The 16062-nt window shown below is 38.9% G+C and overlaps 1 protein-coding gene across 2 annotated transcripts in view; it reads right to left on the reverse strand.

Annotated features, from left to right (window-relative positions):
* Positions 1-896: 896 nt before the first annotated feature.
* Positions 897-16062, reverse strand: part of NCOA4 (nuclear receptor coactivator 4) — a 19130-nt gene continuing 3964 nt past the window's right edge. Inside the window, exons 2-10 of one of the 2 annotated variants that reach the window (XM_056130463.1) lie at positions 10722-10876; positions 9540-9680; positions 9279-9367; positions 8505-8613; positions 7483-7572; positions 6866-7009; positions 4088-5104; positions 3526-3666; positions 897-2799 (exon numbers count right to left, since the gene is read on the reverse strand). In XM_056130463.1, coding sequence (XP_055986438.1) covers positions 2794-2799; positions 3526-3666; positions 4088-5104; positions 6866-7009; positions 7483-7572; positions 8505-8613; positions 9279-9367; positions 9540-9680; positions 10722-10862 — 1878 coding nt within the window. In that variant the 5' untranslated portion in view covers positions 10863-10876 and the 3' untranslated portion in view covers positions 897-2793. Of the gene's footprint in view, positions 2800-3525; positions 3667-4087; positions 5105-6865; positions 7013-7482; positions 7573-8504; positions 8614-9278; positions 9368-9539; positions 9681-10721; positions 10877-16062 lie in introns of both variants that reach the window. The other variant, XM_056130462.1, reaches the window with a different exon arrangement.

A 16062-nucleotide genomic window follows, 5' to 3' on the forward strand; every position in this document is an offset into this window, starting at 1 on the left:
ACACTAACATTTTCTCTTTTTTTTTTTGCTTTTTTTTTTGGTGGGGGGTGCACCCAGCGATGCACAGGGGTTACACGCCTGGCTCATGCACTCAAGAATTACTCCTGATGGTGCTCGGGGGCCATATGGGATGCTGGGAATTGAACCCGAGTTGGTCGCGTGCAAGGCAAACACCCTATCCGCTGTGCTGTCACTCCAGCCCCAGACTAACATGTTAAATAGTTGATAGGAACAACCTGAAGATATTTTAGATTGATTATTATTATTAGTGTTTTAGACCAGTTCAAATAATTATTAATAAGCCTTCAGATGAAGCTTAATGAAGAGGAGGCCGAGAGTGCCTTGCACACAGCTGATCCCAGGTTTGATCCCTGGCATCCCCTATTGTCCCCCAGCACCACCAGAAGTGATACCTAAATCCAGAGCCTTAGAATAACTGGGTATATACGCCCAACCCCCCACCCCTCAAAAAAAAGTCTTGACAGAGTTATATCTTAGTCTCCTGTGAAGTACAAGTGCAGTGCAGGTTTACACATATACAAAATGGTGGTTCTTAATGATTAGAAAACATGTTTTGAGGGACACGTAATAAAACATTTGACATAGAAACACTGAATTCTAGCTGGAGATCACTAATAAAAATCAAAAGGAGTCCAGTATTTCACCTGCAAACAAAACAGACTAAAACTTTGTAGGTAAAGGGACTGGAGCAATAATAGAGAGGGTAGGGGATTTGCCTTGCATGCAGTTGGCTCCCGTTTGATCCCTGGCATCCTATATGGTCCCCTGAGCACTGCCAGTAGTGATTCCTGATCACAGAATCAGGAATAACTCCTGAGCATTGCTGGGTGTGGTCCAAAACAAAAAACAACTCTGTAGGAAAAGACTGAAAAGTCTAATTTCAACATTTTCACTATTTGTTGCTAATACAGAATACATAAAATCCACTGGTATTTTAAGACTAAAAATCTCTAAAAAAAAGTAAAAGTTTTTAAAAATCTTCATATATCCACGTTGTTTCTCAGCTTTAATTGGTTCACATATAAGATAGACATTTTGTAAATGGTAGTTTTACAAATAACACACAACAACTATACTTGTTATGCTTTTAATGGAGGAAGATACAAAACACATCACGGAAATGAATGTTGTATATACTCAGCATTGTGTTGTGATTAATGTAAATTTAAGAATATGCTGTCATATCTCAAAACTCTACAAAGTTTCTTAGAACTGAAAATAATGAAAAGGCTCCTTAAATTTTTATTGTTGCGGTGGGGGCTATTTTTTGGAGGCCTCATTGGTGTGTAACATTGTGTAAATGTCAAGTATACAGCTTTATACTTGACATCTACTACATGGTGATTACCAAAACTCTTGTTTCCATTACATACCACATTAATTAAAGTTCTAAATGGAGAGAGTAGAATGCAAAAATAGGATAGTTTCAACTGTAGTTTATGAATTCTAATTTAGTATCTGGCAATAATACTGGGGCTAAAATTTCTCCAAACATAACATGTAGAGTGGCTTGATGGTTTAAAAGCCAGAACAGCAGTAGTTTATCCTTTCAGAGAATTTACAAACATGTTAGTCCTATTTCCCTCCTACAGAGAAACTTTTTAAAGCATGGAAATGACTAAGGATATTGTGAAAACAGTTCATAAAGCTTCAATAAACACCCCAAGGCACAAGTAAGTATTCAATACAGCATGTTCACCAAAAATGTCACTGCATTCTATGTTCAGAGGTATAGGTATGCTTGCAGTGAGAGGACATTTAATTTATCCCTAGTTAAAGCACCAGGTGTTAAGCTTATCCATTTACACAGGATGCACCAATAAACCCCTAGGATAGTGAGATGGTTCAAGTACTCAATTCCCAACATGTCTTGCCTTTTATTTTTGGATTAGTCTGCACTGGGGCTCTCGTCTTGAAGCTATAGGAGGCACTTCTAAAAAAGCGCACCGGAACACTTTTATAAAAAATGTAAAGGAATAAAAAGACTAAATTTGCAGTAGCTAAATTTCTTTCAAAAGAACAAAATAATATAGACTGACACAAGTGAAAATGTCTTAATAGTTATGTCAAAAGTTACCCAAATTAATACACATTTTGATTTTTTAAAAAATCACCTATTTTGCAAGGTTAATTATTTGTGTTAAATATTAAACAAAAGAGTCATATCTACCACTAATGGGAGAAAACCCATTTCAAGGGAAGCATCTAAAGAAAGGAAGCAAAAGGTTAGAGAACTTGAGTAGCTTTAAAATGTATGGATACACCTCAATTACAACACTTTTCTTTTAGTTTTTGGTTTATGGGCCACATGGCAGTCTCGGTTTACTCCTGGCTCGGTACTCTAGCAGTACTGGGGATCCAACTAGGGTTGGCCACGTGCAAGGCAAATGCCTTAAACCCTGTGCTATGTCTCTGGACCCCTAGAACTTTTATTTTAAATAACTACAGTGGTTTAATGTAACAAGCCAATATGAGGAGCCATGGAGGCTTATGAAAAACACCCACTCATCAATATGCTATGTGTCTGATATAGGGTGAATTAATACTTCTGCAAAATGAAATTGAATCATCTCAATATCAACAAACAACCTCTTTTACAAAAGAACTCATAAACTGATGACTATTTCTTTTCACTAGTTCAAAATTGGACAGAAAAGAACTAAGATGACTAGTCAGACCCAGGAACACAATGATTTGGTATGGTGTAATCATTCCGCTCATGGATGTGTGATACTTTGCAGAAAAGTTGCTTGACTGTAGGTCTCCAGTCCTTCACATCTATTTAAGAAAAAAAAAAAAAAAGCTCAGATAAAATCATTACATTGGTTACATTGTAGGATAAAGCAGATTTTCCCTCCCAATGCTCATTTCTTATAAAACTACCAGAATTCACAGATTCTAAAAATTCCCAATGGCTACATCACCTCAAAAGATAACTTTATATTTCACAATGCCTTTTCAGCAATTCTGATTGTTGGGGGGAAATTCTAAACAATAATAGTGCATCTTTTGTCAAAATAATGAATGTAATCAATGTAGAGAAGAGTTAAGTTTAATCATCTGCCTCACAGGCATTGGGAGGGGTGGAGGGGTATATTGGGGTTCTTGGTGAAAAATGAGTACTGGTTAAGGGAAAGGTGTTTGATCATTGTATGACCGAGACTCAAACCTGAAAGCTTAGTAACTTTTCCCACAGTGATTCAATAAATATAAGAAGAAAAAATAAAATTATGGAAAAAAAAGTAAGGTGGAGTTCATGCCCAAGTCAATCAGCTAATCAGTGGCTGAATAAATAGCAGCACTCCTACATTAAAAAAAAAGGTAACATTAAAGTATATCAATTTCATACAGCAAAGTGAAGTGAAATAAACTGTTATGACTCTTCCCACCCTAACTAAATATATACACCATTATTAAGAGTATGTTTCAGTGTGTACAGTATGAATTCGCATACAAGACAAAGCACTTGAGTCTGTACTACTTACAGCAGTAGCATGTACCCACCTGTAGAGGAGTTCGATACAACCACTTTTCTTTATCAACTTTAAGTTGCATGCAGGCAAAGAGATCACAAACTGCTGGGAGGCCATAATGGTCTGCAGGAAAGTTACGTTCCTCCTGTAGAGGTGAGTTAAGTAGCATTTCCTGCAAGACAAAGAGTGGGTTTCTAGATATAGCTGGGAAGTGTGAGACCAACTTAACTCATCTGCCAAACTAGTGTCTAGAAATAACCACTGGGAGCCAAGGGTAGATTCAGCGGCATAGCATTTGCTTTACTTGGATGAAGCCCTGGCATCTCAAAAAATTGGCTGTCCTAATAATCAAGAGCAAAGATGGTAACTGTACCTAGAGATAAAACGCTAGTATTTTTTTGTTTGTTTTCTTTCCTGCAAGATAGAAACAGATTCTCATATCATTCCGTTGCTAGCATGGCACCAAAATTAGTAATTCATTGGAACTTTAACATGTAACATTTTCTGGATCTGGCCAATTTGCAAGATTTGGGAATAAAGTAAAAATCTAGTAAATACATTTTAAATGATGCTACATTGATGTCTCTGCTCACCTTGGCCTTCTTTCTCAGCAGCCACTTATCTTCTCCTGAAGATAACTGGTTGAGGTTTCCTGTCTTCTTTCCTGGCAGGACCCAGTCAGCCGTATTAAAGGGACACCAAGAAGTGGCCATGGGGCTCAGAAGCTTTTGTTTGCCATCTCTGTCCTCAGCACTGGATGCGACTTCCTGGGGGTGTCGATCTTTGCATGAGGGCCTGGTGAGCCATCCTGACAAAGGACTGTTTCTAATCACTTGGAAAGAATCAGCAATTCTAGAAGGAGCCAGGGCCTTTGGTGCCTTAGCTTGTTCAATCGATTCTCTTTTTGAAGAACAGAGCCACATATTCAAGGAATCTTTATACTTCTCAAGCTCAGGTTTTGTTTCCGTGGGCACACCATTTTTATCCTTTCCTTCTTTCTTCAGAAGCCATTTATAGAGAGCTTCCTTCTCACAATTTTCATCACATACACACTCTGCAAAGCTTGTACATGGCTCATTGGCTTTGCATACCTCTTCTACTTTACATGGATCCTGCTGGTTCTGGATAAGCCAAACCTCAGTAATCATGCTGGGGTTGGAGAAGGGTTTCTTAGCTTCCAAGTGGTCATTCAGACACTTCAGGTTGCCCAGGTTTTCAATCTCCACACCTTTAGGCAGACTGCCCTGACAATGAGTACAGGAATCAGGCTTAGCAAGCCAATCATTCACATTATAGGACTCCTGAAATACCTGGAACAAGGACTTAAACTTCTCACTGGTTTCACAGCTGCTACTTCCAAGCTTCTCCAGTTTAGGTAATTCCTGTGGAGTTATGAGCCAATCAGAAAGGTCCATTTCATCTTGATCAAGAAGCTCTGAATCGCCAGTCTCTTCCATTTCACAGGAGTAAGAACTAGTAGTAGAACAGATGTTAGGCTTTTGGTAATTTGGCTTTTCAGGAGCATCTTGCTGGGTCTTGAGGAGCCAATTTTCCAAGCCCTTTAGGTTACCCCAAACATTACTGAAGAAGCTGCAGGCTCTGGCAGGCGTCTACAAAAGAGGTACGTTATTAGTTCATTAGACCGTTTTGAATAATACGGCAATTCAATGATAAGAGATCAATCTGCATAATTTCCTGCACTGCTCAGTACTTGTAAATCTAGATATACAAAACCAAGAGACAGGAATCTCTTGAGATACCAAAATAAATATTTGGCTACCTAGAAAGTTTTAATTTCTGCAAAAATATTAAAGGTAAATTTAGGAGACAGCATTTGTAGCATATCTTGATAGGAGGGGGAAAAAAAGATTAGAAGGATTCCAGAGAGATGGTACAGCAGGTGGGGAGCTTGGTTTTTACACACCCAACCCAGATTAGATTGGCATCTTATATGGTCCTTTAAAGCACTGCCAGGAGTAATTCCTGAGTACAGAGCTAAGAGTAACACCTAAGCATCAAAAGGAAAAATGGTTAATAGTATGCTATGGATAAAGATAAAAAGCAAAGGATATAATCAGGCTAGTTGTTAAGCTAATAAAAATGAAAAATGCTCAATCTGAGAAATCAAACTCAAAACAAGCAAAACTTAACACCTGTAAATGACTCTCACTGGCTACAAAGAGAAATTTTAGGGAAGCTGGTACTCTAAATACTTTACCAGTGGGAATAAATATTGGTATCAACTTCCTGGAAATCAAAGTTGGCAATACATATCAAAAATCTTAAGAGGGATAAGCTATAAAATCTAGTCATTTATTCCTGAAGAACTAACCAAGAATGTGCCTAGATAAATAGCTCTTGAGTGCTTATAGCTTTGTTTGTTTTCAGAAAAACTGTAGCTTTAACAGAGACAAGCATATTTCTGGCCCTAAAAGTAATTTCTTCAATTCTGCAAAATCAAATAAAAAAATATAATAATGGAGTTATAGTCAATACAATATAGTAAAGATTCTATAGAAAAACTAGGTGACAGAAACATCTGTGCTCTACTAACAACTTGCTAGAAAAAAACAGGATTTGCAAAAGTAGTATATGTAGACAGAGAAATGAGGTGTGTTTGTAGATGTTATAGTGGTTGTCTACATTTAGTGGTAGTTGTGTGTGTGTGTGTGTGTGTGTGTGTGTGTGTGTGTGTGTGTGTATCACTGTCCCTGTCCTCCCGTTGTTCATTGATTTTCTCTAGCGGGCACAGTAACCAACATGGCCGACCCAAGTTCGATTCCTCCGCCCCTCTCGGAGAGCCCGGCAAACTACCGAGAGTATCTCGCCCGCACGGCAAAGCCTGGCAAGCTCCCCGTGACATATTCGATATGCCAAACATAGTAACAACAAAGTCTCACAATGGAGACGTTACTGGGCCCTCTCGAGAAATACATATATATAGTTCTTTGTTTTTGAAATTTTCTACACTAAAGATACCACCTTTGTGATACTTACTAAAACTTTTCAGATTAGTTCAAAAAACTAAAACACGGTCACGGTCCTCCCATTGTTCATCGATTTGCTCGAGCGGGCCCAGTAACGTCTCTATCATGAGACTTGTTGTTACTGTGTTTGGCATATCGAATACGTCACGGGGAGCTTGCCAGACTCTGCCGTGCGGGCGAAATACTCTCAGTAGCTTGCGGGGCTCACCGAGAGGGGCGGAGGAATCGAACTCGAGTCGGCCATGTTGGCTGCGTGCAAGGCAAACGCCCTACCGCTGTACTATCAAAACACTGTCATAAATAAGCTATTAAATATGTTTCCAGACTAGAACTAAAATTTCAGTAACTACATCTACCTCAGGAACAATAAAGACAGCAACATACCTGAATGTTCTCCAAGCTTGGCTTTTGGGTAAGCCAGTCCTGGAGGTTGGTGCTGGGCATGTAAGGAGCCTGACGACCACTGGCAGGTTTACTTCCAAGGAGCCAATCATTGAGAGGAACCACTGTGGTGCTGGATGCTGACTTCTGCAAATTATACAATACTTGTCAAATGTGATAGAGAGCTGAATGAAACTCACATCACTCAAGTGTTCTAATTTGGATTACCACTAATCATGAACAAATCATAACTCCCCCTAAGCCTCCATCTTCAGAACTATAAAGCAGAGCATATAGTTATTCTCCAGGATTCTTCTCAACTCAGAATATCTATATTCATGTTGCCTTTAGAAGCAAATTATCTCTAGGAATTATAAAGAGTGATCTCCAAAAAAAACCTAAACCAGAGAACAATAATCTCTTAGGAGCAATTTCTCTCTTGCTCTTTTATTCTATAAACCTTTATTTCTGACATTCAATCTCAAGGGTAGTATTTAATAGTGTGAACTCACTTAGCACAGGTGCCCTTTACAAACAAATCATAGTGAAAAAGATGTGATTCAGTCAAAAGAAATGTATCAAGTAATAATTTCATTACCAAAAACAAGATGACACTTTACCTGGTCTGGCAAAGGACTATAGCTTCTTTTCTCCAAGAAGGGCCCAATATTTGATGAGCTAGCATGAGCCATCAGGTGCTCAGGAATTTGCTTAAATTAAAGGCAAATTACATGTTAATGATGTTACTCTTTCATACCAAAAAAAGTGAAAATTATTACTCCTAAATTTTTCAGAAGTATTATGCAATATATTATCATTTCACTAGAACAAATAATCTTTACACTAAATTCAAAGACCTAATAGAAAATCTAGAATTCAACCACTGGTCCCTAGATCCATCAGTTCATCAATGTAAAAGATTAATGCTCTATTAATTTAATCAGAACATTAAATTTCTGAAGTTTATGCAATTCTTCAGTAAACAATTAATTCTTGAGAAAAAAAATCTTAAAAAATATATAGTGATGTTTCTTTTTTTTTTCTGGCACCGTGATTTATAATATTGATGCTGGCAGGATTTCATGCATCAAACTTTCCAACACCACACCCCCCATAAGAAAAAATGTCAACTTCCCTCTATCACAGTCCCAGTGCCAGTGCCCTCCACCACCCCTACCCATCCTATTCTCCCCTGCATTCCCCTCATAGTAAGATGCTTCCTGCTAAAGATCAATTCTCAGTTTCTGTTACCTTTGAGTATTTGTTGTTTCTTTACTATGTTTCTTTCTATACCATATCACTCTTTATCTATCCCTCTCCTAACTTCACTCAGCTTGATACTCTCTGGATCCATCCATGTGGCAGAAATAGTATGATTTCATCTTTCCTTATAGCTAATTATTCCATTATGTATATGTAACAGTCTCTTTACCTAGTTATCTGGACTTGGATACTTAGTATCCAGATTTTGGCTATTGCTAATAGTGCTACAATGAACCAGTGTTCTTCAAACCTTTTACATCAGTGGATTGGCTACTGAAGACCACTGTCCTAGGCCATCTAAAACAACACAGGTGTGATGTTTTAGGTGTGTATAGGTACAGATGTGTATTAAGAATCATTTGATGTCAGCTTTACTCACAATGGTTTTGAGTGACCCAAATGTGGTGATGGCCTGGCGCAGAGTAGTTGTATCTGCTTCAAAAAGCAGAACAGTTGAATCTTCAGGCTTAAGAGTCAAATTACCCATTCTAGGGAGAAAAAAATGAGTAAAATTGAGTAAAATTTGGTTACTTATAAGGAATGTCTGTTTCAGATTCATCCAAAACAAAAGTCAAATATGGGAGGAATTTAAAATGTACTTTTCTAAAAAAAAGAAACAATGAATTAACTATGCATTGTTTATTAAATATATAAAGCAATGATTTTATCCTAATACAGATGTTAAATCTAATTTATGCAAAGAATTAAAAACCTGATTTGTTTTGATTTTGGGTCACATCAGTGATGCTAAGGAGATCATGCATTGCTGCTGGGCGGCTAAGATCATGCAAATCCAGGCGGCTGGATACAAAGCATAGGCACTAGTCCTTTGGCCTCTCTCCCCAGCTATCATTTTTTTTCCTGAGGACATTTAAGTCAAAGAAGCACAAATTGCCTGAGCACATGTGCTTCCTAGGCACATGTTGCCTACAAATGTCACCCACATATCCCCTCTTGAGATGTATACTTTCATACTTTCCTACTTTAATGCTGGTGTGTACCAGCTCTCTCTCCACTCTAGAGAAGCCCATGTTCTCTCTTAAGCATACATCTTATTTCTCTCTCATTTCCCTTTATTTCCCAATAAACTTGTTGTACTTCAAAGCCAAAATATATTTAAGTCAATAGTCAAAACAACCAAGAAAGTTGTTACCTTTCCAGGCACACAGAGACTTGATTGGCTAGATCTTTGTTTTGGGTGCACTCCAGTTGATGAATTAGACAATTAAACTGTCCCAATAACTAAAAGAAAAATAAAGCCATTTAACACAACCATACTATAAATATCAGTGTACCCAATTCTGACAAAAGAGTTGACTTCTATTTGATCTCTATTAATGCTGAATTAAAGGAAAGATATTCCCTGAAAACCCAAAACCCTACTCTTAGATTTACAGCCTTTCAGTCCCCTTACCCAGTAGAGCTGCTGAGCCTGCTGCTGAAGTGTCTCCTCTTTAAGCTGATAGATTAGATCTACTTGTTCATACAGCCACACCTCACGGCTTCTAAGGCATTCCAGATGACGACTAATGCAACTGTGAATCTGAGCTTTGACCTAGGAAACAAATACATGCTTCACTAGTGTTATAAACTTAATGAATATCGTCTCCTACAGAAGAATAAGGTTTTTAAACTTCTGAAGTTCACTATTTTTTTTATTGTTGTTATATCCAAAGACATCTATAGAGTATCTTTCCAGGGCTCGGTGGGCAGAAGGTGGGGGCAGATAAGTGTGTGTGTATGGGGGGGGGGGGGGGGTAGTGTTCCAAAGCCCATCCATGAAATCACAAAAAAATTCAATTGACCCAGTATAAGAATTATATCATAAAGGTCCATCAAAGTTCTAAAATACTCCCTCAATACCTAAGAGCATTTGTGATTTGTGGTATACTAAAGTAATCAAGAAAACATATAAAAATGTGTCTATTAAATTGATTTTCTTGTTGGAAGTAGATTAAGACAGTGTATTTTGCAAATTATTTTTGGGGGGTTGGGGGAGTTGACAACAACTAGCAATGTTCAAAGCTTACCCCCATACCCCCAAACATTTTTTCTATAATAAAGTTGTAGTTCAAAGTTATGAAGTACTTGGCCTATCAACTCACCAACATAGTACTATTAGACCAAAGGAAAACAAACTTCAGTCTGGCTTAATATTAACAGATAAAGTAGAAGCATGCCACCCAAATTAAAAGGTGGCAAGAGACATGCTGAAATATCCTGTATGCAACAAGAGGACCACATGTGGTGCCTAGCAGAGGGACCAAACAGCGCAACAATGAAAAATGCACACTGAGGGCCAGGATATAGCTCAGCAGGAGGAAAACTTCTGCCTTGCATATATAGGAGAGGCTTGGGTCCAATCCCCAGCACCAGAGAAATAAATAAAATACAGACTGATGTGGGTTTTCTAAAGTAGTGTAAGGTTTTCACACTCTCCCCTTTGGAATCAATGGTACCAATATTTCAAGCAAATATAAGAAATAAAAGGTGAAATTTTTTGACTGGCACTGAGAAGCCAATCTCTAGGCCATGCTCTTAACCAATCTGTGCTAAAAATCCAGATAACAACAAAAAAAAAAACACATTATCACACCTCTCGCAAATTATCTTTAATTTGTTGTTCAGCTCGAAGAACTCCACCAATAGCAAGTTCCAAGTCCCTCCGTGCATCACAACACCTCGAAAGGGGTTCTCTATTAGTGGAGCAGCCACTCTGGTCCTGTGAAGTACTCATTTTGTTCTCTGTTCCTTTAAAAGAAAAAAGTTTTAAGAACATGAGTGTAAGTTGCTAATTACAGTACAAATAAAGTCACGGTGACACATGCTTTTATTTTATAGATTTAGAGCTAAAAGCTAAAAGATTTATAAGAGCCCATAATTACTTTGAAAAAAATGTCCATACCAATAATTTGATTATAACACTTGGAACATTGTTTAGATATGGTATGTTTCTCAATTTATGAATGAAATTTTTTATACTTTTGTTGGGTGGATTTTTTAAAATTTAGAAGAGCTTAGGGCTGAAGTCATAGCAAGGAAACTTCCAAAATATAAATCTATCTAAAATACTTCACAAAATTCCGATAAAAGGATTTGATATAGATAAAAAATTAATAAGCTCCAGTTTATGAGAAATTAAGAAATCAAAGTAGAAAAGAATAGCATATAACCAATGATATATTGAGACTGGGAACAGAAGAAAGAAGAACAAAGTGAAGCCTGGCTAAGTCTTTGAAGAACAGTTTGGTGTTTATTCTATGCAGATTCTAGAATCAGTGATGTTTCTAAATACTTAGAAAAAGCCAAATCACTGTAGCCCAGCAGAGGTTCACTAAATTCTGTAACACCAAAGTTATTTTCTTCTTAGAGGTTTTATATAAAACTAGCCAGTCAATATAATGCTGTAAACACCTATCTGCATGATAGTAACAAGACTGTAAGTGATGTGGATTAAACAGAAGAATAACCTAAGTAAACCATAAAGTTATTTTTTATAAAGTACTTCAAATATGACTTGAAGCAAGTTTGTTCTTTATAGTGGCATGTTTCTTTTCCCCAATTAATTACTTAAGTGTTTTCCCAAATTACTGGGATAAAAAATTAAGGCAACTACAACTGGAGATAATATGAGGCTATGATAGAAACATTACCTTACAATCTTTATGTAACTCTTAAATTTTATAAAATAAATTCATTGTGGGGATGGGGTAGAGTTAGGTTACACCCGACTGAGCTCAGGATCTCTGTGCCACTCTGTACTGATTGTGTGAAGGTATCACTCTGGTGGGGAGGCAGGGATCATGTGGTGCCTGAGGATCCAACCAGGGTTGGATGTATGTAAAGCAAGTGCCTTACTCACTGTATTAGCTCTCTCTCTAGTCCCTAAAGTCCAGTCTTTTAAATCTGGACAGGAAAGGACAAGATGGAATAGTGTTTTTAAAAAATGGAGACAGAAGAATTAGAATTGTTTAAAATAAACCAATATTGCGGAGAAATAACACAGAGGGTAGGGCGTTTGCCTTGCAAGCGGCTGACCCAGGTTTGATCCCCGGCATCCCATATGGTCCCCCAAGTACCGCCAGGAGTAATTCCTGAGCGCAGAGACAGGAGTGACCCCTGAGCATCGCTGGGTGTGACCCAAAAAGGCAAAAATTAATTAAATAAGCCAAGGAAGGTAGGAAATTAATATAAGACATCTAAAGTAATGAATCAGTTCCCTAACAGTCCTAAAGGCAGTGACCTCAGACAAGTCAGCTTTTAGCTGAACAGCAGCTTAAGGTGTAGATTCCTCCATAACTGTACCTTAAGACTTTGACTGGTCTTGATTACATCTTCCAGCTAAGTTTACTTTAGGACCATGTAGCTAACAAAAAGCTGGAAAGAGACAAAAGCACTATGTGTTCCACTATCAGAAATAAAACAATGAAAGGAAACCCTATAGGCTTTATTTTGTCCATCTAAGCAAAAGATTCACATTCAGGAACTACCAAGTTCCTCTAAGAAACTGAAAAGATTCAGAAAACATTCTAACTTCCCCTTGTTATTTTGTTAAAAGTCCATTTTGCTCAAATATCCCTCAGATTTAAGTTTGCAGTTGTCTACTTTATTTCTCAAGCAGTTTCTGGAATCTCATCAGGATATCTACTATCAAAAATAACAATAAAACAATGTCTAAATCAAAATACCTTTTATAAAATACTAATGGGCTAGAGAGATAGTAGGGTAGGTAAGGGATAAGAAGGGTAGGGTATGATACACTGAGCACAAAGACAAGAGAAAGACCTGAGCACGACAGAGTGTTCCATCCCCCCAAAAAGTTGTTTTTTAAAAAAAAACTTAGCTATGAATAATGAAAGTTATGGTTGAAGTTTCTGTCTAGATAAAAGGAATTCTCAGTCTATTAAAATAGTCTATTGTAAACTTTAACCTCAGGTCAGAGAGATAGTACAGTAAAAGCATACGCCTAGTATGTAGACACATTCCGTTTCTCACTGGCACCACAATCTCCCATGCATCAAAGAATGCAGAGAGCCAGAAGCACTGTCTGGTAGCCTGGGTATCCCTGGCACTACAAGTCCCAGAAGGTACCATACCCTTGGAGACTTGTACTGAACCAACCAGATTGGCTGAAAAATTCCAAGGAGGGGCCCCAGAAGCTCCTGAACACCCTTTGAGGCCTCAGAGGTCTCTCCCCCATACCCACCCTTGTAATAATAATGAAAGAACTTAAGTCCCTCATGTGGCCCAGTAAAAGAGTTAGGTAAAGGTAAAGGTAAAGGCCCTCCCGTTGATCATCGATTTGCTCGAGCGGGCCCAGTAACGTCTCCATTGGAGACTTTGTTGTTACTGTGTCTGGCATATCGAATACTCTCGGTAGCTTGCTGGGCTCTCCGAGAGGGGCGGAGGAATCGAACTCGGGTCGGCCATGTTGGCCGCTTGTAAGGCGAACACCCTACCCGTTGTGCTATTGCTCCAGCCCAGAGGGGGACGGGAGCGCCTCGTGAGTAAAAGAGTTACAATGTAGTAAACACAGCAAAACTTAGATGGCCATTAATTGCACTCCCTCACCTGAATTCCTATGGAATTATAGTTGCTGAGAGTATTTCATTCATCAGCCCAGCTTTAGTTGCTATTGTAACCATGTGATTAATAAAATACGGCATAAATATAAAATGAATGAAAGGGGAAAGTTACAAAATTCTAGTAATTTGCACTGAGATTCCTTTGTAGGTAAACTTTGTCTTTGGGGGCCATACCCTGTGGTGCTCAGGCCTTACTCCAGGCTCTGAGCTCACTTCTGACTGGTTCAGGAAACATATCGGGCACCAAAGATCCAACCTGGATCATCCACATGCAAGGCAAGAGCCTTAAGCACTGTACTATGTCTCTGGCCCCTTACAAGTAACTTTATATTCCCATGAGGATTATTTGAGTTATCATAAAAATTCTTTGCTAAAGGGGAGAAATTTATAAAGCGTTTTTCCTCTCTTCAGTTTCAAGATTTCTATGCTGTGTCCAAACAAGAAAATAATCTACGATCAGTATACCATCTCAACTATAGAAATCATACAACTACATCTCTTCAATGGCTCCCCACTTGCCTAATGGATAAAGTCCAACTTTTTGGGTGGGGACATGGTATTTGGATCACATCCAGGAATTCTAAGAGATCATTTCTGGTACCCTGGTGCCAGTATCAAAATGCAGCTGGCTGCATGCAAGGCAAGAGCCTTGGGGCTGGAGAGAGAGTAAATGAATAGGGTGCTTGCCTTGCACACAGCCAGCCCACATTCAATCCCTGGCATTCCATATGGTCCCCCCAGCTCCGCTAGGAGTATTTTCTAGGTGTAGAACCAGGGCTAACCCCTGAGCATCACTAGGTGTGGCCCCAAAAGCAAAAACAAAAGGCAAGAACCTTATTCCCTGTACTACCTCTCTGAACCCCAATTTTTTGGGGGGGAACTTTGTTTTTCCACCACACTGAGCTGTACTGGATAAGTGCTTAGCAATGACACATGGTGTGCTCAGAACCGTGTGTGGTACCTAGGATTTGAAGTAAGGTTAGCTGCATGCAAGGCAATGATCACAAATGTCTTATTAAAGCAATAAAGTGCACTATTTTTTTTGCTGTAGACTGCTGCTTAGACTGCCTCTCCCACTGTGTTTCAGGAGCAGCCTCCACACTCCACACCATTACCTGTGAGCCAAGCTGTTCAGGAATACTTACTCAATTTGTTTCTCCTCTCTAGCAATGCCAGATTCTTCCTCTTTCCAAACCAGTTCATTTTCTGACTGCCCAAATCAGGAGTCATTGCACCTACAAAGCCTTTCCTACCCAAGTACCCAATTACAGCTTTCTCCAATAAAGTTTGTTGCCTCCTCTGTGCCCACTGTAATGCATAGAAGTTCCACCACTCTGAGCTGGGTAATGTGTTACATTTTTTGTAACTTGCGTAACTTTTAGTCTGAGAACTCACAAAAAGAAGAGTCTTGTTTGACTTTGTACACTAACACTGAACAGACAGCTTGTTAGCTAGACTGTGTTACCAATCCCCCTCAATTCTCCGTGTTCTGCAGAACCAAAGAAAATGGTTTTCCAACTGGAGGGGTGCAGGCCAGTCTCTCCGCCCTCTCAACAGAATCCCAGCAGTCAAAAACCTCCAGAACCCAATCGCTGCCAGGCTCACTGCCAGTCCCCATAGGCTCGTGGAGCCCCTCAAGCACAAGAATGAATCAGCTGAAAACCTGTTTTGCGGCTTTTGTGACCGCCAGGCTTCTGAGGAATCCAGAACCAGTGACCTCTAACCAAATCCCTTCCCCCCACCCCCCAGCCTGGTGGCCACGCCCACGAACCACCTCCCATCCATTTAAAGTCACTAAGGACCATGATCCAGAGACTGACTGATAAATCTTGCAAGAGAGCCACAAGTTGTAGCACCCTATCCAAAATTTCAGAATCCCTGGAGTGTGTGGCCGCTTTCCCTGTACTGTGATGTTTTATACTCCACTCCACATGAAAGTCTTGGGTGGTGGGGAGGGTAACTAAAGGTGGTGGGAAGGTATGACGGTGGTGGGATTGGCGTTGGAATACTGAATATGGTAAATTACTATAAACTATTTTTTGAAATAAAATTTTAAAAATTAGAAGAAAAAAAAGGTCTCCCTGGAGCTGTGCAATACCAAACCTGCAACACCTAACCTCAACAGGGATTAATATATACTTGATAAGTGAATGAATGAAGCAATAAAAACAGAAGCTCAAGTTCAGACCTTTGGCAATAAGTTTGGTCAACTGTATTTTAAACTTAATATACCACTCCAGGAAGGCCTACATTTATTCAAGAAGGTTTTTCAGAGAAAATGTGTCTAGCCAACTATCAATGTAGCTTTTTTCTAAACAAGACAAAACTGTCAAGCTTATTCCACAAAAATCA

This window comes from Sorex fumeus, unplaced genomic scaffold, assembly GCF_029834395.1.
Source record: "Sorex fumeus unplaced genomic scaffold, SorFum_2.1 ptg000078l, whole genome shotgun sequence".
Taxonomy (NCBI): domain Eukaryota; kingdom Metazoa; phylum Chordata; class Mammalia; order Eulipotyphla; family Soricidae; genus Sorex; species Sorex fumeus.